The 23,244-nt window shown below is 41.5% G+C and overlaps 1 protein-coding gene across 1 annotated transcript in view; it reads right to left on the bottom strand.

Moving 5' to 3' along the window:
• Positions 1–11,428: 11,428 nt before the first annotated feature.
• The window catches only part of mmadhcb (metabolism of cobalamin associated Db), a 17,609-nt gene continuing 5,793 nt past the window's right edge, over positions 11,429–23,244 (bottom strand). Inside the window, exons 3-4 of the mRNA XM_043694145.1 lie at positions 13,840–13,926; positions 11,429–12,010 (exon numbers count right to left, since the gene is read on the bottom strand). Of these exons, the coding sequence (XP_043550080.1) occupies positions 11,807–12,010; positions 13,840–13,926 (291 nt within the window). The 3' untranslated portion in view covers positions 11,429–11,806. The remainder of the gene's footprint in view (positions 12,011–13,839; positions 13,927–23,244) is intronic.

Genomic DNA, 23,244 nt, shown 5'->3' with positions numbered 1-23,244 from the left:
AACATTTAAGAGGCATTTGGATTGGTATATGAATAGGAAGGGTTTGGAGGGATATGGGCCAGGTGCTGGCAGGTGGGACTAGATTGGGTTGAGATATCTGGTCGGCATGGACAGGTTGGACTGAAGGGTCTGTTTCCATGCTGTACATCTCTATTACTCTATGTAGATCATCTTCTAAATCTTATTTGCATCAATAAAAATAGTCTGATTTTTATAAAGCTTATCCAGGAATATAGGAACAGGAGTGGACCAGTCAGCATTTAAGTAGATCAGGACTGATCATTCTTTCCCATACTATCTCTTAAAGTTATCAATCTCCAGTAATGTAATAATTACTGTCTTAAGCATGCTTAATTACTGAACTTCTATAGCCCTTTAGAGTACAGAATTTCAAAGAATCATCGCACATGGAATAAAGAAATCCCTCCTCGCCTCAGTCTCAAATGTGTTTCCCTTATTCTGAAATAGTGACCTATCTCCTAACCTTGAAAACATGCTTTCCACGTCCATTTTGCCAAGATCATGGGCGGCACGGTGGCACAGTGTTTAGCACTGCTACCTCACAGCGCCAGAGACCCGAGTTCAATTCCAGCCTCAGGCGACTGACTGTGTGGAGTTTGCACGTTCTCCCAGTGTCTGCGTGGGTTTCCTCCGGGTGATCCGGTTTCCTCCCACAGTCCAAAGATGTGCATGTCAGGTGAATTGGCCATGCTAAATTGCCCGTAGTGTTAGATAAGGGGTAAATGTAGGGGTATGCGCTTCAGTGGGTCGGTGTGGACTTGTTGGGCCGAAGGGCCTGTTTCCACACTGCAATGTAATCTAATCTAAATCATTCAGGAATTCTTGTGCTCCAATCGCCTCTTGCTCATCTGAACTCTTGCAGAAACAACCACAGCTTGTTCAGTTTGTTTTTCTGAAAGCACTAAACAAGTTACTTTCGTTTAACTTTTCAGCTGAAGATTAGGTTCCCTACAGTGTGAAAACAGGCCCTTCAGCCCCAACCAGTCGACACCAACCCTCTGAAGAGTAACTCACCCAGACCTATTTCCCTCTGACTAAAGCACCTAATATTATGGGCAATTTAGCATGGCCAATTCACCTAACCTGCATTTCTTTGGACTGTGGGAGGAAACTGGAGCACCCGGAGGAAACCCACGGGGAGAATGTGCAAACTTCACACAGACAGTCGCCCGAGGCCAGAATCAAACCTGGGACCCTGGACAAGAGTGGCAGAATTCTCCTGGTCTTGAGCAGGCACCCGAAACAGAAAACTGATGGTGCTAACAATTCCAGTCCAACTTCTTTGAACTGAGCATTCATTACTTTTCAACAGAGTGGCGATTACAAAAGGATGAACCTTAGTTTAAATTAAGTCACAAAATCAGTAAAGGAAAAGACTTACACCTATAATTATGGAACTATTATCTTCCACTTCCAGTAGGGACACCATATTTTGAGACAGAGAACTGAGAAATCTTACACATGCTATCAAACCCTACTGCATGCAGGATGTAGTTTCTTGATGAATGTACTTATATTTAGATGTTCTTTTTATGACACTCAACAAAGTCCCTAAAGTGGGATATGATAGCACAAAATGAGAACAGAAAACAATGAAATGGCACTTCACCTGATAAATCATTTACACCTTCAGATAGAGTAAGGGATTACAATCTGAACTGATGACTCACAGCCCACAACAAACAGACATCTAAATATAGGAGAGTATCTGATTCACTAAAAAAAACTTTTTATCTCCATTCATCTCACGGTTTTTTTTAACAAGCACAATTGTCAGCTTCTTGGCTCATGATAAAATTCGTGAACATCTTTGGAGGACACTTCCTGGCTTACTACCTACTAACTTGGTGGCACAGTGGCTCAGTGGTTAGCACTGCAGCCTTGCAGCGCCAGGGACCCAGGTTCAATTCCAGCCTCAGGTCTGTGTGTAGTTTGCACATTCTTCCCGTGTCTGTATGGGTTTCCTCCGGGTGCTCCAGTTTCCTCCCACAGTCCAACGATGTGCAATTCAGGTGAATTGGTCATGCTAAATTGCCCATAGTGATAGGGGAATGGGTCTGGATGAGTTACTCATTGGAAGGCCAGTGTGGACTTGTTGGGCTGAAGGGCCTGTTTCTGCAATGTAGGGAATCTACACACGAGGATGGAGCCCAAGCTATTGTCCCAGTTTCTTTTGTTCCAATACAGATAGACATCCAAACAATTGCACCCTACCTCTGTAGTCACCACACAGTAAAACTAAACTGAAGACCCCCAAAGAATCACTCCAATGGTTCATAACCAAATTTTTTAAATTACCAATTCCAGACTGTGTCAATAACTAATTTCCAAAAGCCAGTTTTGTACCTTAAACAAAAGACTTAGCAATTTATTAAATACAAACGGACATTAGCAGAGAGAATGTTAAACAGCAAATTAAGCCAATTAATGTCTGTGCTTTAAACCTGAAGCATTGTTTTCAGCCCCATCCACAAAAAAAGTCAGACAAACAAATAAACAGTTAAGGAATGAATAAAGGACAATAGCAAAATTGGCCAGATTATTTAAATGTCCTTCACAATGCATTGTTCACAGGCATAGATGTGGATGGCCTCCTTGGCTGTTATTCATGAACCATTGATCAATGACACCCAGATGAAGGCAGCTTTCTACTCTTGGTCTTCTGGAAGTTAGTGCATTAGATTAGGTAGGGAGCTTTCAAATCTTAGTACTGCCTCAGCAGCCTTCCAGAATCATCTCTCAGAAAACATCGAAGTTGGTATCATCACAACAGATGCGACAGAGATGGAGGAACTGGAAGAATGGATACAACAGCAATAGGGTGCCTCTTGTTCTAACCTAGCATTGCATCGCATCCACATCCAGAGGATCATTAGCCACCACTTCTGCCACCTCCAGCCACATATTCCCCTACCCTCCTAGCCTTCTGCAAGGATCGTTCCCTCCAGGCCACCTTAGTCCACCCCTCCTTCACTCCTAACACTCCCCCTCCCCCGCCCACCCCACAGCCACTTCCCTTGGAATATCAGAAGGTGCAAAAACTTCCCATTTACTTGCTCCCTTCTCAGTATCCAAGGACCCAAACATACCTTCCAGGTGAAGCAGCATTTTATCTGCACTTCACTCGATCTAGTCTACTGCATTCGCTGCTCACAACGTGGACTCCTCCACATTGGGGAAACAAAGCGTAAACCAGGTGACCACTTCATAGAATACCTCCTTTCTGTCCGTATAGAAAAAAAGACCTTGACCTTTCAGTTGTCTGCCACGTCAATTCACCACTATGTTCCCTGCCACCATCTCTATCTCAGGTTTGCTGCAATGCTTCAGTGAAGCTCAGTGCAAATTAGAAGTACAGCACGTAATTTTCCACTTGGGTACTCCACAGCCTTCTGGACTCAATATTGAGTTCAACGATTTCAGGCTTAAGGCAGCTTTTGCCATATCCTTACCCAAGTCCGAACAGACCAGGCCTTGTTATAACATGGTCTGTTATTAGACACTACCCATTGATAGCCACTAATAGTCTCCATCAGCAGCCATTCATTCTCCTAGGCGGACCATTATCCATTCCTTTGTCTGTCCAACTGTTCTTCTCTCTCTTTAGGCTTGATCTCCAACTATCATTTACTGCTTACCCTCCTCTCCATTTTCTGCATAAAAAACTTTTTCCTCGCTACCAACAATTCCAAAGGGTCACTGGACCAGAAAGGTTAACTTTGCTTTCTCTCCACAGATGTTACCAGATGACCTGAGATTTTCCAGAAATTTTTGTTTTGCTTCTGATTTCCAGCATTTGCAATTCTTTCAGTATTTAAGTAATGGAATGCAGGTCTGGAATAACTGCAGCTTCAACAACGCAAGAGTGTTTGGTTCCTCTGCTCCGTCCTCCTCATCTCTAATGTTTAATATTGTCATTATGCCCTCATTCAAGAACCCTCAGCCATTCTCTAGCTTGTCCCATTTTATTCATAAATGTTAATGTAGCGCTATCAACTCCATAATTTTCTCTGTAAGACTTTTTTTTGCAAATTTATTTTTAATACCAAGTATATTGCAGTGAATCTGACAATTTTGTCACTAGCGCCACAGCACACCCTATAGCATGGAGCCAAAGTGTGTCTATTTCAATGCCTGGAGCATCCAGAATAAGGTAGGTGAATTTGCAGCATAGATTGGTACCTGGGATTTCGATGTTGTGGCCATTTCAGAGATATAGGTAGAGCAGGGGCAGGAATGGTTACTGCAGGTTCTGGGATTTAGATGTTTCAGTAAGAACAGAGAAAATGATAAAAGATGCCACTGTTAGTCAAGGACAGTATTACAGTTGCAGAAAGGATGTTTGAGGACTCGTCTACTGAAGTAGTATGGGCTGAGATTACAAATAGGAAAGGAGAGGTTACCTGTTGAGAGTTTTCTATACGCCTCCAAAAAGTTGCAAAGATATAGAGAATAGGATAACATAGATGATCCTCAATAGGAGTGAGGGTAACAGGGCAGTTGTTATGGGGGACTTTAACTTTCCAAATATTGACTAGGAATACTATAGTTTAAGTACTTTAAATGGGTCGGTTTTTGTCCAATGTGTGCAGGAGGGTTTCCTGACACAGAATGTAGACAAGCCAACAAGGGGCAAGGCCGCATCAGATCTGGTGCTGAGTAATGAACCCGGCCAAGTGTTAGATTGAAGGTGAATGAGCACTTTGGTGATAGCGACCACAATTCAGTTATACTTACGGTAGTGATGGAAAAAGATAGGTATATACCACAGGGCATGAGTTATAGCTGGGGAAAGGCAATTATGATGCAATTAGGCAAGATTTGGGATACACAGGATGAGGAAGGAAACTGCAGGGATGGGCACAATTGAAATGTGTATTGGTACTGCGGGTCCTTGATAAGTATGTACCTGTCAGGCAGGGAGGAAGTTGTCAAGTGCAGGACACATGGTTTACTAAGGAAGTTGAAAATCTTGTCATAGAGATGTATAGCATTGAAACAGACCCTTCAGTCCAACCTGTCCACGCCAACCAGATATCCCAACCCAATCTAGTCCCACTTGCCAACACCCGGCCCATATCCCTCCAAATCCTTCCTATTCATATACCAATCCAAATGCCTCTTTAAATGTTGCAATTGTACCAGCCTCCACCACATCCACTGGCAGTTCATTCCATACACGTACCACCCTCTGCATGAAAAAGTTGCCCCTTAGGTCTCTTTTATATCTTTCCCCTCTCACCCTAAACCTATGCCCTCTAGTTCTGGACTCCCTGACCCCAGGGAAAAGACTTTGTCTATTTATCCTATCTATGCCCCTCATAATTTTGTAAACCTCTATTAGGTCACCCCTCAGCCTCCAACGCTCCAGGGAAAACAGACCCAGCCTGTTCAGCCTCTCCCTATAGCTCAAATCCTCCAACCCTGGCAACACACTTGTAAATCTTTTCTGAACCCTTTCAAGTTTCACAACATCTTTCCGATAGGAAGGAGACCTGAATTGCACGCAATATTCCAACAATGGCCTAACCTTGTCAAGAGGAAGAAGGAGGCTTATGTAAAGATGAGATGTGATGGCTCGGTTAGGGTGCTTCAGAGTTAAACGCTAGCCAGCAAAGACCAAAAAACGACAGCTAAGAAGAGCCAGGAGGGGACATGAGAAGACATTGGCGGTTGGGATCAAGGAAAACCCTAAGGTTTTATATTTCATGAATAGTGACGGCACTCCATGAAGAAACTTTGCCATCAACTACTACCCTCTGTCTTCTTCCATCCAGCCAAGGACATGAGAAGACATTGGCGGTTGGGATCAAGGAAAACCCTAAGGTTTTATATTTCATGAATAAAAAAAAGACGAGAGTAAGATTAGGAGAAAATGAGGACTGCAGATGCTGGAGATCAGGGTCGAGAGTGTGGTGCTGGAAAAGCACAGCAGGTCAGGTAGCACCCGAGGAGCAGGAGAATTGATGTTTCGGGCATAAGCCCTGCTTGAGGAATGAGGTTTGTGGGCCGAGAGATAAATGGGAGGGGGTTGGGGTTGGGGGGTGGCGGGGGGAGGAAGGTGAAGGTAGCTGAGAATGCGATAAGTAGATAGAGGTGAGGGAGAAGGTGATAGGACGGAGAGGAGGTTGGAGCAGATGGATGGGAAAGGTAATGGATAGGTCAGGAGGGCGGTGCCAAATTGGACGCTTGGGATTGGGATAATATTTGAGGGGGTGGGGTGGTGGAAATAAGGAAACTGTTGAAATCCATATTTATCCCACGTGGATGCAGGGTCTCAAAGCAGGTCTTCCTCCAAGTGTCAGGTGGTAATGGTTTGGTGGTGGAGGAGGCCCAGGACCTGCATGTCCTTGATGGAGTGGGAGGGAGAGTTGAAGTGTTCAGCCACGGAGCGATGCGGTTGGTAGGTGCGGGTGTCCCAGAGTTGTTCTCTGAAACAATCGGCAGTATGATAAGTCCAATCAAGCATAGTAGTGGGAAGTTGTGTGGATTCAGGAGATAGGGGAAGCGCTAAATGAATACTTTTTGTCAGTATTCACACTAGAAAAAGATAATGTAGTCAAGTAGAATATTGAGATACAGGCTACTAGACTAGATGAGACTGAGGAGGAAGTGTTAGCAATTCTGGAAAGTTTTAAAATAGATATGTCCACTGGGACAGATGGAATTTATTGCAGGTTTATCTGGGAAGCCAGGGAGGAGATTGCCGAGTCTTTGGCTTTGATTTTTATGTTGTTATTGTCTCCAGGAATAGTGTCAGAAGACTGGAGGATAGCAAATGTTGTTCCCTTGTTCAAGAAGGGGAGTAGAGACAACCCTGGAAATTATAGACCTGTGAACCATACGGTTGTGGTTAAAGTGTTGGAAAAGGTTATAAAAAAATAGGATTTATAATCATCTAGAAAGGAATAAGTTGATTAGGGATAGTCAACACGGTTTTGTGAAGGGTAGGTCGTGCCTCACAAATGTTTGTGAGTTCTTTGAGAAGGTGATCAAACAGGTGGATGAGGGTAAAGCAGTTGATGTGGCATATATGAATTTCAGTAGAGATTTTGATAAATATTCATCCTGGAGTTCAGTGACTAGTGGGGATACTGCAAGGATCTGTTTTGGGTCCACTGTTATTTGTTATTTTTATAAATGATCTGGATGATGGCAAAGGAGGATGGGTTGGTAAATTTGCAGATGACACAAAGGTTGACAGAGTTATGGATAGTGACGAAGGATATTGTAGGTTACAGAGAAACATGGATAAGCCATGGAGCTGGGCTGAGAGGTGGCAAATGGAGTTTAATGCGGAAAAGTGTGAGGTGATTCACTTCGGAAAGAGTAACAGGAATACAGAGTACTAGGCTAATGGTAAAATTCTTGATAGTGAAGATGAGCAGAGAGATCTCGGTGTCCAGGTACATCGATCCTTGAAAGTTGCCTCCCAGGTTGATAGGGTTGTTAAGAAGGCATACAGAGTGTTAGCTTTTATTGGTAGAGGGAATGAGTTTCAGAAACATGAAATCATGCTGCAGCTGTACAAAACTCTGGTGCGACCGCGTACAGTATTGCGTACAGTTCTGGTCACTGCATTATAGGAAGGATGTGGAAGCTTTGAAAAGGATTCAGAGGAGATTTACTAGGATGCTGCCAGGTATTGAGGGAAGGTCTTACGAGGAAAGGCCGAGGGACTTGAGGCTGTTTTTATTAGAGAGAAGGTTATGAGGTGACTTAATTGAGACATATAAGATAATCAGAGCGTTAGATAGGTTGGACTGTGAGAGCCTTTTTTCTCAGATGGCTATGGCTAGCACGAGGGGACACAGCTTTAAATTGAGGGGTTTTAGATCTGGACATATGTCAGAGGTAGTTTATTTACTCAGAGTAGTAGGGGCTTGGAATGCCCTACCTACAACAGTAGTAGACTCGCCAATTTTAAGGGCATTTAAATGATAATTGGGTAGGCATATGGACAAAAATGGAATAGTGTAGGTTAGATGGCCTTCAGATTGGTTCCACAGGTTGGCACAACATCAAGGGTCAAAGGGCCTGTACTGCACTGGAATGTTCTACATTCTATAAGACTAAACTCAGTATCTCAGCCATAGATTTAGCAAGGTCTTTTTTTTCCCCACTCTTCCACACAAAATACTTTACTTTTTTTGATTAAAACAACATTTAGGTCCCAGAAGGAACAGAAAACACTAATACATATCATTTTCTTATCTGGGTTCCAATTCTTAAGTTGGTGTAACACAGTTGTCCTGAACCCATGCTGTTATGTTGACATGTTGGTTAGGCAAATATAAGTCAATATAACTCACAGGATGAATTAACTGCAAAATTACAATGTAAATCTGTTATATTCTACCACACAATAAGTTAAATTTCATGCTTTATTCCTACTGTCACAATCTGGTTGTAGGCGCTCTACACTAGCTGCAGTTTTGAAATAAGTTTCTGAACTCTCCTTTGCAAATCCATTAGTATGTTGTACAAAACAAAACTTATTTACTGGTAATATCATCTTAAGTTTGCTAGTAGGTAAGTCACAAGAGAATGCAGATTCATTAATTATTTACTAAGCACCATTCATTTATCACAACTACATATGAGAGAAATGTCCAAAAACAATGCACAATTAAAAACATTTAGTTAATTAAAAACATTGACAAGGAGCACAAAAGATTTATTTTGGCTAGTAATGTTTCCAAGTACTTAGAAATACTACTTTAGAATGAACAACTCTGGCAGTTGTTCAGGATATATGATAGTCATCTGTCAGGTTTGTTTCTTAGCCCTGCAATCATGCATTATAATATAATTGGATTGGGAAAGCATTACTGATCAAAGTACAAACTTTCTCCCAATGTTTAGGTTTTCAGCCAAAGTGTCTATAATGCATAATAAAAATGAAAGAATGTGCTAGCATTTGAATTTTATGATTTCAACAGTGGATATTAATCAGGTTTAATGTTTGTTGAAAGTACCAAAAACAAATTGAATCCTGGAAATTTGAAAACAAAAAGATTGCATTTTCCTTTATCAGTTGTTGAGATGCTGTGTAATTTTCAGTATTTTTCTGGTCTTGACATATTTTTGCAAGGGTTGGAATTTAAAAGCAGTGATGTGCTACTGAGATTTTATAAAGCTCTGGTTAGGCTCCATTTGGAATACTGTGTCCAGTTTTGAGCCCCACACCTCTGGAAGGACATACTGGCACTGGAGCGTGTCCAGCAGAGATTCACACGGATGACCCCTGGAACAGTAGACCTAATATACGATGAACAACTGAGGATCCTGGGATTGTATTCATTAGAATTTAGAAGATTGAGGGGAGATCTAATAGAAACTTAGAAGTTAATGCATGGCTTAGAAAGAATGGATGCTGGGAAATGGTTTCCAAAAGGCGTGGATACTAGGATCCGTGGGCACAGCCTTAGAATTAGATGGGGTCAATTTAGAATGGAAATGGGGAGACATTTATTGAGCCAGAGAGTGGTGGGCCTCTGGAATTCATTGCCATGGAGCACAGTGGAGGCCGGGACGTTAAATGTCTTCAAGGCAAAGATTGATAAATTCTTCATCTCGCAAGGAATTAAGGGATAAGAGGAGAGTGCGGGTAACTGACGTTGAAATGCCCAGCCATGATTGAATGGCGGAGTGGACTCGATGGACTGAATGGCCTTACTTCTGCTCCTATTTCTTATGGTCTTATTTTCATATAACTGTAATTGTACACTTTAGCTCTGGAATGTCAGCCATGGCTCAGCAGATAACCTGCTAAACTTCACGAGGTTTTGGGTTCAAAGGTCCATTTCAGGGCATAAAAATTGTAGACTACAACAAAGATGCCTAATTAAAATTATACTCATTGGTATGTTTGAAAAGCAACCGACAACATTGAGTGTATTTGTTGCAAGTTTGATTTCTAAAACTGAATTGTTTTATAAAAAACAGTATCAGTAATAATTTACTCACTGTAGGTATATCACAAATACTCTTCAATTTCACTAGATGTAATCAAAAATTCAAATCAGTGCTTCCTTCTACTTGTTTGGAATGCACCCTCCACTCTATAGATGAAGGTAACAAATGGTTGAATAGATTGTTACCTTGGTTTTACTCGCTGACAGGTAAGAAAAAGAGTTGTTCAGGTGAAATGTAGCCTATGAGGGACAACATCTTTATGTCTCAGATCTTTCTGCACATAGCAGAATCCTGAAAAATTCAGCTCAGTACCTTACTTTCTAAAAAGAAAATAGTGCCTGTGACACAATTTCAGCCCATATATTCTTTGTCTGGTTTCAATTTCAAAGAAAAAAGGGAAGTTCCATTTTAAATGGATAGGGAAAGACATTTTTAAAACAGAAATTCACTTATGAGCCAAAACAAGTTCAAGGCAATAAAGTTTGAAAATCTATAATCCATTATCATTAACAAATTATATGTTTTGAAACTCAAATTGTTCGGAACATGGTAGATGTACTGGGCTTCATTTATTGCTTTGCATTCTGCTCTTGCACTGCTGCTGTCTTTGTACTAATGTCCACTCACCACCTTGTCTTGACCTCAATCTACAAGAATGACTGCCTCAATAAATTGGTGTATTTTCAGCATTTCACACCATTCTACAGTAATTATTTCATTTGTGCAGCTGTGAAGAAGTCAATACCTTCACTCCATTGCGACGCTGAGAGCATGCTACACTGTTGGAGGAGCTACCTGTTGAAGATGTTAAATTGAGGTCCTCTCTGCCATCAGGTGGAGGTAAAATGACCTGAGTCATTTATATAATTTTTAGAATCCCCAGTGTGGAAACAGGCCATTCAGACCAACAGGTCCACATCAACCCTCTGAAGAGAATCTCACCCAGACCCATCCCCCCAGTCAATCCCTATAATCCTACAATTCCCTTGGTTAACCCACCTTGCTGCACTTCCTTGAACACTACTGGCAACTTAGCAAGGCCAGTCTAACTAATCTGCACACCTTTGATCTGTGGGAGGAAACCGGAGCACCTGGCAGAAACTCACGCAGACACTGGGAGAATGTGCAGACTCCACACAGGCAGTTTTCCAAGTTTGGAATAGAATGTGGGTCCCTGGCACTGTGAGGCAGCACTGCTAATCGCTATCCTGAAGATGAGCTTGGTAGGTCTCTCTGGCCAATACTTAACACTCAACCAGCATCACCAAAATCATTCAACTGGTTATCATCACATTGCTGTATGTGGTACAACTTTTCTGCCGCGTTCCTACATTATTACTGGTGGCTATATTCCCATCATACTCAATTGGCTGTAAAGTGCTTTACGACATCCTGATGTCTTCAAAGGCACGATACAAATGCTGGCATTCCTTTCCTTTGAAAGTAATACTTGAGTAAAATTGGAAAGAATTAATCATACCCACACTCCTGAGTTTTAGGAAATTTAATTTATTACTTGCTAAGTTGAGATAGACTGTCTCACTGGAATTGGAACAAACCATGCTACATGAGCCAAGTGTCATCAGTAAATGGTTCTGAAATATTCTTAGAAGCATCACTGATGTAGATTTCTTAAGTGACAGTTCCATTACATAGAAAACACATGCACAAATTCCAGTATCATTTTTCATGATCAGTCTTTTACAATATCATTTGAAGTGAACTAAAATAAATATCACTGATATATTCAGCATCTTACAGCCTTCTTCTTAAACTACATTTACATAAGCCACCAGAATACATCTATAAAATGGAGCTTCCTCACCAGTCTTTTGGCTTCTTTTTAATAATAAAATGGTGACAGCAATCAAAGTGGGGTGCTCCCTTGTAGTTTCTTCATTACTAAGCAATCTGTAGGTGCATTTGTGAAAAGACTGCCAACAAATACATGTGTTCCCCAAATCTTGTGCTGAATAACTTTACAACAACCAAGATCTTCAATCCGGAAACCGAGATGTCGATAGCGCTCATCTGTTTCAAACAGAGTGCTGTTTGTGTATGGTCCAAAGTACTGCAAGAAATTAAATATATATAAATTATAACTGCAATTATTCAAAAAAGATACTGGATTTAAGATAATATTTAATAAGCAAAACTGCTGTTGCTCAAAATGCCAATATAGTTGATTTCTTAAAGATTTTCAAATTATGGATGCACGTTTGGTTTTTATAAACTTCCAACAGGGCAATGTCAATCTTGATTCAATCACAAAACTCTGCAACATTTAACATAAGAGACTGCACCAAATTGGTTACCTAAAATCATGCAAGCATCCTATTTGATGTGGTAATTCACCTTTCATTCACAAGGTCAGATACTAACATGATTTGGAGGTAGCAGGATACTTTCAGACTTCAGGGAGTTGTCACGCCTACCCTTCATGAGCCATCCCAGGCCCAGGTATGAATCCCATGCTCAGGGTTATGAATCATGGCAAATGGCAATTTTTTTCTGGTAATGGTGAAAGATGCTTGAGTAGGAAGATTTATGTTTCCTTTAAGAACACAGAGACAATGAGGTTATACTGGTCATGGAAATTGGAGGGCCTGTCCAGCAACTTAAGAGCAAGATTCTAAAGCAAGGAGAAATGAGCAGAGGCTGATAGATGACAATTACATTTTTATTTCCTGAAATCATGAATCCATGTCTAACTTATACATTTACTCTTGGATAAACAGAGCTTTCAAAGTGACAGTACACGAGAGTGACTGTTATGTTAGCTTTAGAAATAACGTCAGTGAGAATTTTATTTCTATTATTACAATCTTGCTGCAACATTAGCTACTTGGAAGTGACTGTGACAGGATCCTGAAAGCAATGGACAGGCTGCATCTGGAAGCCCAGTTCACTTGAGGTATGACAGCTCTGGAACTGGAGAATTGCAGACTCTGGACAGCCAGCAACCCAACTGGAAAACATTAGTGCTCCCAATCCGAGGTGTGAGGATTCCTTAGGGTGTAGGTGCCCCTGAAGACTAAAATATTTCAAAATATAAAAGGTAGCCATGAGTGCCAAGCCATCAATTGGCAGTGGCCAACCAGCTTCACAGAATGATCTGCAATCTATGCTGGGCTGCTTTGCTGGATTTACCTTTGGCTTGCAACATATCATCTACAGGCTTCATTCCATTTTGTAAGTAGAATGCACAGAACTGGCATTTTTATTAGACCGATTAGTTTTGCACCATGGGCAGATGAATAGCTGTCATTATCTCCAACCAACTGCAAGAACTGCATCATGGGCAGAAACATGCTGACATGTAGGCAGGCTAGGTAATATCACATTGTCAGCACACCAACCTCTGAAACTGTTTCCCTTGCAGAATTAAAATCCAGCCCATTTCTTACTATGGCGCAGCTAATTCTATTGTCATGCAAAATTGATTCATTTCTATACAAAGAATAATGGCATCACGGCTATTCTTCTTATCGTTTTAGCAACATCTCTGTATAATTTATTCATCATGTGCTGCATACTGCTCTTCCATTCTGGAAATTTCTTGCTATTTAAAAACCTCTTTTGTTGCACAAACGCTTATCAAACTTGCAAGCCATTACAGCAGGTAGCATTTTGCCTTTCAACAAAAAAAATTGCTCAGACATTTCAAACCTCAGGTTAAAATGTTTAGGTGACAAAAGCAGTAAAATTTAAATGTGTGTTACAAGAACAAATTCTCATCAGAAAGCTAGAAACTCATCCAAATGAACCACAACAATAAAACCCTTCTTAAAAAAAAGTCTAGTTTAAAAATTATGAAAAAGAAAATTATTAAAATTAAAACTTTCATCACCAAGCAGCCCAATAAAGGAAGCAGTTAAACAGTAGTTGAAGGATACCTACTGCAAGGCCTGAAGATGGGTCAATGAAGTCTGCCCAGTAACCCTCTGAGCGGAGTGCATAGCAGATTTCCTTGGCACCATTAATGAACTGTAAAATCAGTAATCATTATTTAGTTTAAAATAAAGTCTCCTTAAAACAGCAGGTACAAGTACAAATAGTTTTCAGTTTGTTATTGATAACTTTTCATTGGTAAATGGAGATTGAATAAATTCAAAATCAGGTAAACTAAACTCCTACGGTGCTGAAAACGTGTTGCTGGAAAAGCGCAGCAGGTCAGGTAGCATCCAAGGAGCAGGAGAATCGACGTTTCGGGCATGAGCCCTTCTTCAGGAGAACGGCTCATGCCCGAAACATCGATTCTCCTGCTCCTTGGATGCTGCCAGACCTGCTGCGCTTTTCCAGCAACACATTTTCAGCTCTGATCTCCAGCATCTGCAGTCCTCACTTTCTCCTAAACTCCTACGGTCTCTCAGCTTAAAATAAGAACATGGGGATTAATGGTAGAGAAGTTCATTACATTGTGTCTGCATTCACTGTCGAAAAATAAATTGTCATGATTCATCTTCCACACATTATATAGCATTGACACTGTAAACACAGATTTGTCGAAATCAATGAGATTTGTCACAGTACACAAACAAAGATCTGAACACACATGGAATGAAGAATAGAACCAAAAATTGTCTAAGTGATTATCAGCACGAACAAATTGTAAGCAATTATTCACCAAAGATCTTCAAATTGTTAAAAATGTCTTTAGTCAGATTTAAATCTGACAAAACTTCTACTTATAATGCCAACTGTTACTATTTAAAGTGAGGCTACGGTGTTCAGTATTTACTTTTGGTGGTATACATTATATAGTTGCACAGCCTCATCATATGGATATCCTTCTACCCAAGGAAACTAGGATGAAAAGAGAACAGGTCAAAGTCAAATTCCAGTGCAAGTCTGAGACTGCATTTAAATCCATGCAACTCAATCTTGTCCATGGCTAATTTTGGCTTTTATCATTTCCACTATGGATAGGATGCATTTTCTATAATAATGGTTAACTAATTAATCTGAACCGAAGGAATACAGAGACAAATAATGGATGGAAAATTGAGAAACTGTGCTTTTGACAACCTATTTCACATCAGATTAACACAGTATGTTGAGTTAAATACAGCTGAAAATTTAAAACACAAAAGTTTCACTTTCTTGCAAAGACAGCTTTTGGGCGGCTCGGTGGCACAGTGGTTAGCACTGCTGCCTCGTAGCGCCAGAGACCCGGGTTCAATTCCCGCCTCAGGCGACTGACTGTGTGGAGTTTGCACGTTCTCCCCGTATCCGCGTGGGTTTCCTCCGGGTGCTCCGGTTTCCTCCCACAATCCAAAGATGTGCAGGTCAGGTGAATTGGCCTTGCTAAATTGCCCGTAGTGTTAGGTAAGGGGCAAATGTAGGGGTATGGGTGGGTTGCGCTTCGGCGGGTCGGTGTGGACTTGTTGGGCAGAAGGGCCTGTTTCCACACTGTAATGTAATCTAATCTAATGTACAAGACATCCATCATTATAAAACTAACAACAATTCAACACTGTCACTAAATTGATGAATCTTGAGCTTCCGAACTAGTGGGAAACAAGTTCTCAGACAGACTAGACAGCTTTACTCTACAGCTAACATAGATAATCTTAGCAAGTTTTTGTAAAAACCATCACATCTTTTATATACATAAAGGCAATGATGTATTTTGAGGAAAAAGTGCAGAACAACATTAATAAGTATCAGAATATAGTAGTGAAGGTTATCAATATTAGGTAAGAGACTCACCAGGAAAATTAACAATACTTTTTAAAAAATGCAAAACAGAGTGAACTGTATCTTGATAGGCAGCTAGGTTAACTTGTATATTACAATGTACCTTTCATATGTTCTTTTTATTACAGATGCAAACAACTTTTCTCCATTTGCATTTGGAGACAAGAAGCTCCTTCCCAAAGCAGAATCAACTCATAGCAAATTACATCCTTATTCATCATAAGGAAACTCTAAACACAACATGCTGCTTTAAAACCACAAGACATCAGAGAAGTAGGCCATTCAATCCTTCAAGTCTACTCTGTTACTCAATGAGACCATTTCACAGAATTGGCTGCGTGAGTACCAAATACCGATTGACGCTTTGGAAGGTCTACGCTTGGTAGCAGTGGGGTCCTCAGATGATCATGGAACATGCCTTATTCGCCTGCAACATGGCCATAGATCTGCACGTTACAGGGAATGTAGTCTGACTCTCTGCATGTTTTCGGAATAGTTTTGCTCAGAGACAAACCTTTGATTGATTTTTCAATTTACAACTTGATGCAGGCTCAGCATTGTAAAAACCATATGATTGTAGCAACTTATCCAGGAACCAATCTTGTGGAAAATAGGAAAAATTTCTAGCCTGCAAAGAAAAAGCACCCTTTTCTGTCTCCTGTGTGGAGAAGTAACAGAAAATCTCCTGGTAACTGTTCCCACCATTTCACCAAATAGCTCTGTCTTCAAACTGAAATGAAAGGAGACATGGAAGGAGGCAAAATTCTCAACCAGTAAATGAAAGATAGCAGTGGTGTACAAATAACCATGTCTTACTAGCTAAGTACGAATAGGAAACAAAAGGAAAAGAAAGAAAACTCAACTCACATAGTCTGATTGATGCTATAAAGCTGGTTCTCTATTTTTTTTTCTCACTATGAATATCCTTGCCTTGTCTCTTCGTGTGTCTGTTTGTGTGTGTATTTTACAGCAGATTTTTCAAAAAGGAAAAAAGGTAAGTTAAAGTTATGTTAGCAATTCTGTTTCTTTCATGCCAATGGTTAAAAATGGTTTGATTGTAATAGTTATTTTCTCGTTATTTGAAACTTTGAGGCTCATATTCTTTTAACCTAAGTAAAATGAGGCAATTCAGTGATTTCATCAGTTTCATTTGCAACAACTCAGGAACAGTGGGGCTCAATTTCCAGTGCATTATCCCAGTGAATTGAGATACAAATGATGCAAAAGAGTGGAGTCTTGTTAATCGCATTAAGAAATATAATGTCCTCACATAGCCTCCCTGCCAACATTGACACTATTAACAGTCGCCAAAAGAACCACTATGGCAAAACATCACCATACTTGCTGCATTTAAGGCAGTTTGAAATCAACAAAATAATGCGCCCCAGATTTAAATCACTGTACGGAAATATACTGGAGAGAAACAACATTTATTTTGGACATATTCTGCTGAATAAGTATTTCACTTACATTGGCTCAGATTTCTTGCTCATAGTAGCCACTGTAAAGGCCAAGGCATAAAGCACAGAAAGATTAAGGCAAGATACACAGGAATCACTACCATTGTTTAGAGAAGTTCTGAAGAAAATCAGGGCATTTCGTTTAATCAGGCATTTTTAATACCAAATCTCTTGGTGATTAACAATTTCTATCAGTTAGTTTCTGTTAATTTTTGTAATAAATTTACGAGTACTTTCAATGAAGATGAATTCTAACTGGTCACATTTAAAACATAAAAAGAGAAAGGAATTAGTAAATACATGACATGCATCCTTTACCTACAACAGTAGATCTGTTCCCAGTTTCACAAGCTCTCAAACATGACATAACCAACAGAGATAACATCCTGGAGTACTTTCTAGTGTCATAACAACTTCTTAGAACTGTTAAGTATATACATGTGGTAAGTGTTAACCAACATTTGTTAAAAAGACACACATACTCTCATTGGAGTGTTCCAGTTGAGAATATCAATGGAGGAGGATTTGTACACCAGCACTTGGACTTTGAGAGTGGCACACAAGTAAATCTCCTGACTCCACTGCCCCATTTTCAGTTTGTCTCAGTACTTCTAGCCCCTCTTGGTGGGCCCATAGAAGGAATTTTGTGTCTTTTTCCATAGCCAATCTCTGTCCTCAGTATATTCATCAAGTTAGGTGCTACGAAGCGTGTGGAATTAATCTTATATAATGGAATACCATTTACTATGTATTGACAGTTGACATTCCAAACAAACATCAACATAAAAGAGTCCGAGGCTCCTGGAATTCTTACCATATTGAATATATATAAAAATCTTGTTGTGGTTCTGTTCGCCGAGCTGGAAATTTTTGTTGCAAACGTTTCGTCCCCTGATAGGTGACATCCTCAGTGCTTGGAAGCCTCCTGTGAAGCGCTTCTGTGGTGTTTCCTCCGGCATTTATAGTGGCCTGTCCCTGCCGCTTCCGGTTGTCAGTTTCAGCTGTCCGCTACAGCGGACAGCTGAAACTGACAACCGGAAGCGGCAGGGACAGGCCACTATAAATGCCGGAGGAAACACCACAGAAGCGCTTCACAGGAGGCTCCCAAGCACTGAGGATGTCACCTAGACAGGGGACGAAACGTTTGCAACAAAAATTTCCAGCTCGGCGAACAGAACCACAACAACGAGCGCCCGAGTTACAAATCTTCACCCAAACTTTGAATAAAAATCTTACAAGAATCCATTCAAATGCAAATTTCAAAGTTGTCTAAACTGATAGCCTTTTATTATGACCCACAGCAAGTCTTTTTAATAAGACCATAAGATATGGGAGCAGAATTAGGCATCAAATCTGCTCCACCATTTAATCATGATTAACAAGTTTCTCAACCTCATTGCCCTGCCTTCTCCCCATCTATCTATATCTATCTCTGTCTTAAACACAAAGTAACATTGCCACAGAGGATTGTGGACGCTATGAGTTCCACAAAATCATCTTGTCTCAGGTTTAAAGTGTTGTGCCTTCACTGAGGCTGTGCCCTCCGGTATTAGTTACTTCTAATGGAAACATCTTTTCCTCATCCACTCTATCGAGGCCTCTCAGTATTCTGCAGGTTTCAATGAGACTCCCCCCAATCCTTCCAAACTCCATCGAGTACAGACCAAAAGTCCTCAACTTATAGGGCAAGCCATCAATCCCCAAGACCATTCTTGTAAAACTCCTCTGGACCCTTTCCAATGCCATCACATCCTTTCTTAGATCCATTGCTCGTAATATTGGAAATACGGTCTGACCGGAGCAATAGATCCCTGCTCTCGTATTCTAGTTGTCTCAAAATGAACGCTAACATTGCATACGCCTTCTTAATCCTGCCAACCGAACCTGCATGTTAACCTTAAGAGAATCCTGAATTAGGACTTCCAAATCCCTTTGCGCTTCAGATTTCCAAAGCCTTTCCATTAGCCAATGCCTCTATTTTTCGTAACAAACTGCATAACCTCAAACTTTTCCACATTGTATTTCATCAACCACTTCTTTGTCCATTCTCCTAACCTGCCCAAATCCATCACAACATGGTGGCTCAGTGGTTAGCCTTCACAGCACCAGGGACCTAGGCTCGATTCCAGCCTAGGGCAAGTATTTGTGTGGAGTTTGCACATTCTCCCCTTGTCTGCATGGATTTCCTCCCACAGTCCAAAGATGTGCAGATTGGATGGACTGGCAATGCTAAATTGCCCATAGTGCCCAGGACGTGCAGGCTAGATGGGTTAGCATAGGGAATGCAGGGTTACAGGGATAGGTCGGGGGGGAGGAGGGGAGGGAAGAGTCTGGGTAGGTTGCTGTTCGGAGAGTCGGTGTGGACTTGTTGGGCTAAATGGCCTGTTTCCACACTAGAAGGATTCTGTGCTATCACTGAATTCTATACTTCTACAGCTTCCCCGCCTCTTCAACATAACATGTAGAAAGATGGAGGGACAGGTAATCTATAAACTTAGCAACAATACTCTCAGTTCTTTCATCCAGATCATTAATGGTTAACATGAATTCTTGCGGTCCCAACACTGACTTCTGTGGAACTCGAGTCACTGGCTGCCATCCCCCAAAAAAAGACCCCTTTATTCCTACTCTATGCCTGCTGTCAGTCAGCCACAGCTCTATCCATGCCAGGACCTTGCCTCTAACATCATGGGTTCTTATTTAGCAGCCTACTGTGCAGTACCTTGACAAAGGCCTATCTGGATTTCGAAATAGATCAAATCTACTGGATCTTCGTCTAACTTGCTTGTAACCACATCAAAGAATTCTCACAAATTTGTCAGGCATGACCTTGCCTAAATGACTCAACCCTATTTTTCCATACACTTTCAAGTAGGAAGGCTTTCATGTTATGGGCCAAATACAGACAAATGGACTAGTCTAGCTATAGACCTTGAGGTCATCGCCTCACCTATGGAAACTTTAATAGCCTCTCCTGAGCCACACCCCACCCCCACCCCCACCCATCTTTAACCTTGCAGTTAATTTTGAATGCAGGCGAATCCATTCTCCCACACTTTAATTTTAAGCCCTATCCACAGCAAAGTTGTTGATTTGGCAGGATTATGATTCCAGCATGATTCAGGTGGAGCTTATCCCATCAGGTTCTAGTAGTGATTCCAATTTAATGGCCTACAGATCATCATGCATTTCATAATGTAACAAGCAGTCCAAGTCATGGGTTTCTTCATGGTCACTATGCATGCACAACATAATTAGTTTCTCCATGCACAACAAACAAAATACAATTGAGCATGAAATGCTTCCAGTCATTCAACAGATATGAATGGAAGTCTTTTCCCAAGAACCAAGGAAAGCAAAAACAATTTTGTCTTCACCCCACCATACCAATTGAACTTTAGATTTCTACAGTGCAACCAAAAGTGAATTTGTAACAAAAGACTTGCATTTAAATTTCTTGATGATTGCGGATATAACTGCATGACTTCTTCATTGTTGGAGCGCCTCTATTATGCAACATGATACCTGGATAATGCCATTTCATTGGCTGCATATTCAGGTCATGATCATATTACTTGGTTCTGATAGCCTAAGAAGTAGCTAGTTTCTAAGCCTATTGTCACAAGGACACAAGTTTTTTTAATTTAGTCTCAGGATGTCAAAATTACTGGTTAGGCCAGCATTAATTTCCTTCAAGAAATTGCCCTTGAAAGATAGTGGTGAGCTGCCTATTTGAACTACGGCAGTCCATTTTATATCGGTACATCCACACCGTTAGGGAGCGTATTCCAGGATTTTGAGCCAGCAATACTGAAGGAACAACGATATATTTTTCAAGTCTGGATGATGAATGGCTTGGAAACGAAATTGCAGGTGATGGTGTTCTAATGTATCTGCTGCCTTTGTCCTGTAGTGACAAGTGGTTAGATTCTCTCATTGCCTGGCACTTCTGTGGTGAGATTGCTACTTGTCACTTGTCCTAAGCCTGCATATTGTCCAAATCCTAAGACCATACGACATAAAAGTGGAAGCAAGCCCATTCTACACATCGAGTCCACTCCTCCATTTAATCATGGCTGATGGGTGTTTCAATTCCATTTAACCGCATTCTCCCCATAGCCCTTAATTCCTTGCTAGGTCAAGAATTTATCAATCTCTGCCTTGAAGACACCTAACGTCCTGGCCTCCACTGCACTCTGTGGCAATGAATTCCACAGGCCCACCACTCTCTGGCTGAAGAAATGTCTCCTCACTTCCCTTCTAAATTGACTCCCTCTAATTTTAAGGGTATGCCCACAAGTCCTAGACTCCCGCCTATTGGAGCAGGTCAGGCAGCATCCAAGGAACAGGAGAATCGACATTTCGGGCATAAGCCCTTCTTCAGGAATGAGGAAAGTGTGTCCAACAGGCTAAGATAAAAGGTAGGGAGGAGGGACTTGGGGAAGGGGCGCTGGAATTGCGATAGGTGGAGGGAGGTCAAGGTGAGGGAGATAGGCCGGAATGGGGTGGGGGCGGAGAGGTCAGGAAGAAGATTGCAGGTTAGGAAGGCGGGGCTGAGTTCGAGGGATTTGACTGAGACAAGGTAGGGGGAGGGGAAATGAGGAAACTGGAGAAATGAGTTCATCCCTGCTGGTTGGAGGGTTCCCAGGTAGAAGATGAGGTGCTCTTCCTCCAACCGTCGTGTTGCCATGGTCTGGCGATGGAGGAGTCCAAGGACCTGCATGTCCTTGGTGGAGTGGGAGTGGGAGGGGGCCCTTCCCCTGCAACCGCAAGAAATGCAAAACTTGCGCCCACACCTCCCCTCCAAGGCCCCAAGGGACACTTCCATATCCGCCACAAATTCACCTGCACCTCCACACACATCATCTATTGCATCCGCTGCACCCGATGTGGCCTCCTCTATACTTGCGGAACGTTTCAGAGAACACCTCTGGGACACCCGGACCAACCAACCCAACCACCCCGTAATCTTCTTCCCGACCTCTCCGCCCCCACCCCCGTCTGACCTATCACCCTCACCTTGACCTCTTTCCACCTATCACATTTCCGACGCCCCTCCCCCAAGTCCCTCCTCCCTACCTTTTATCTTAGCCTGCTGGACACACTTTCCTCATTCCTGAAGAAGGGCTTATGTCCGAAACGTCGATTCTCCTGTTCCTTGGATGCTGCCTGACCTGCTGCGCTTTTCCAGCAACAAATTTTCAGCTCTGATCTCCAGCATCTGCAGTCCTCACTTTCTTCCCGCCTAATGGAAACAACTTCCCAGCATCTACCCTTTCTAAAACATGCATTATCTTGTAAGTTTCTATAAGATCTCTCCTCAACATTCTAAGCTCTAATGAATACAATTTCAGGATCCTCAGCCAATATGTCAGGCTTGCCATTCCAGGGATCATCCGTGTGAATCTCCGTTGGAGATGTTCCAGTGCCTGAGGAGTGGGGCCCAAACTTGGACACAGTATTCTAAATGGGGTCTAACTAGAGCTTTATGAAGTCTCAGAAGCACATCACTGCTTTTAAATTCAAATCCTCTTGTATTTGGGCATAGACTGCTTCAGTAGTAGATATTGGTAATAGATGCCTTTGAGCCTCCTCCACCATTCATCAAGATCATGACTGATCTCGAACTTTTCATCTAGTCCCATATCCCTTGATGTCCTGTCTTTCCTCCCTCAAAAACCTTTAATGACTGATCATCCTATAACACTCTGGAGCAAAAATTCCAAATATTATCAATGTTTTGAGCAAAAAAGTTTCTCCTCAACTCTGTATTAAAACCCTGTTACATTAGTCTAAAATGCAAGCACAAAGGCATTTTTTCAGAAAAAGTGCCCTCCATTTTAATGTTATCCCTGTGTATTGAGTCAGGAGATAGGAGGTGTCTTGAATGAGTACTTTTCTTCAGTATTTACAAATGAGAGGGACCGTATTGTTGAAGAGGAGAGTATGAAACGGACTGGTAAGCTAGAGGAGATACTTGTTAGGAAGGATGTTGGGCATTTTGAAAAACTTGAGGATAGACAAGTCGCCCGGGCTTGACGGGATATATCCTAGGATTATGTGGGAAACAAGAGAGGAAATTGCAGAACCGTTGGCAATGATCTTTTCGTCTTCACTGTCAATGGGGGTTGTGCCAGGGGACTGG

Source organism: Chiloscyllium plagiosum, chromosome 7 (genome assembly GCF_004010195.1).
Source record: "Chiloscyllium plagiosum isolate BGI_BamShark_2017 chromosome 7, ASM401019v2, whole genome shotgun sequence".
NCBI lineage: Eukaryota > Metazoa > Chordata > Chondrichthyes > Orectolobiformes > Hemiscylliidae > Chiloscyllium > Chiloscyllium plagiosum.
This window is presented reverse-complemented; position numbering and strand designations above follow the sequence as displayed.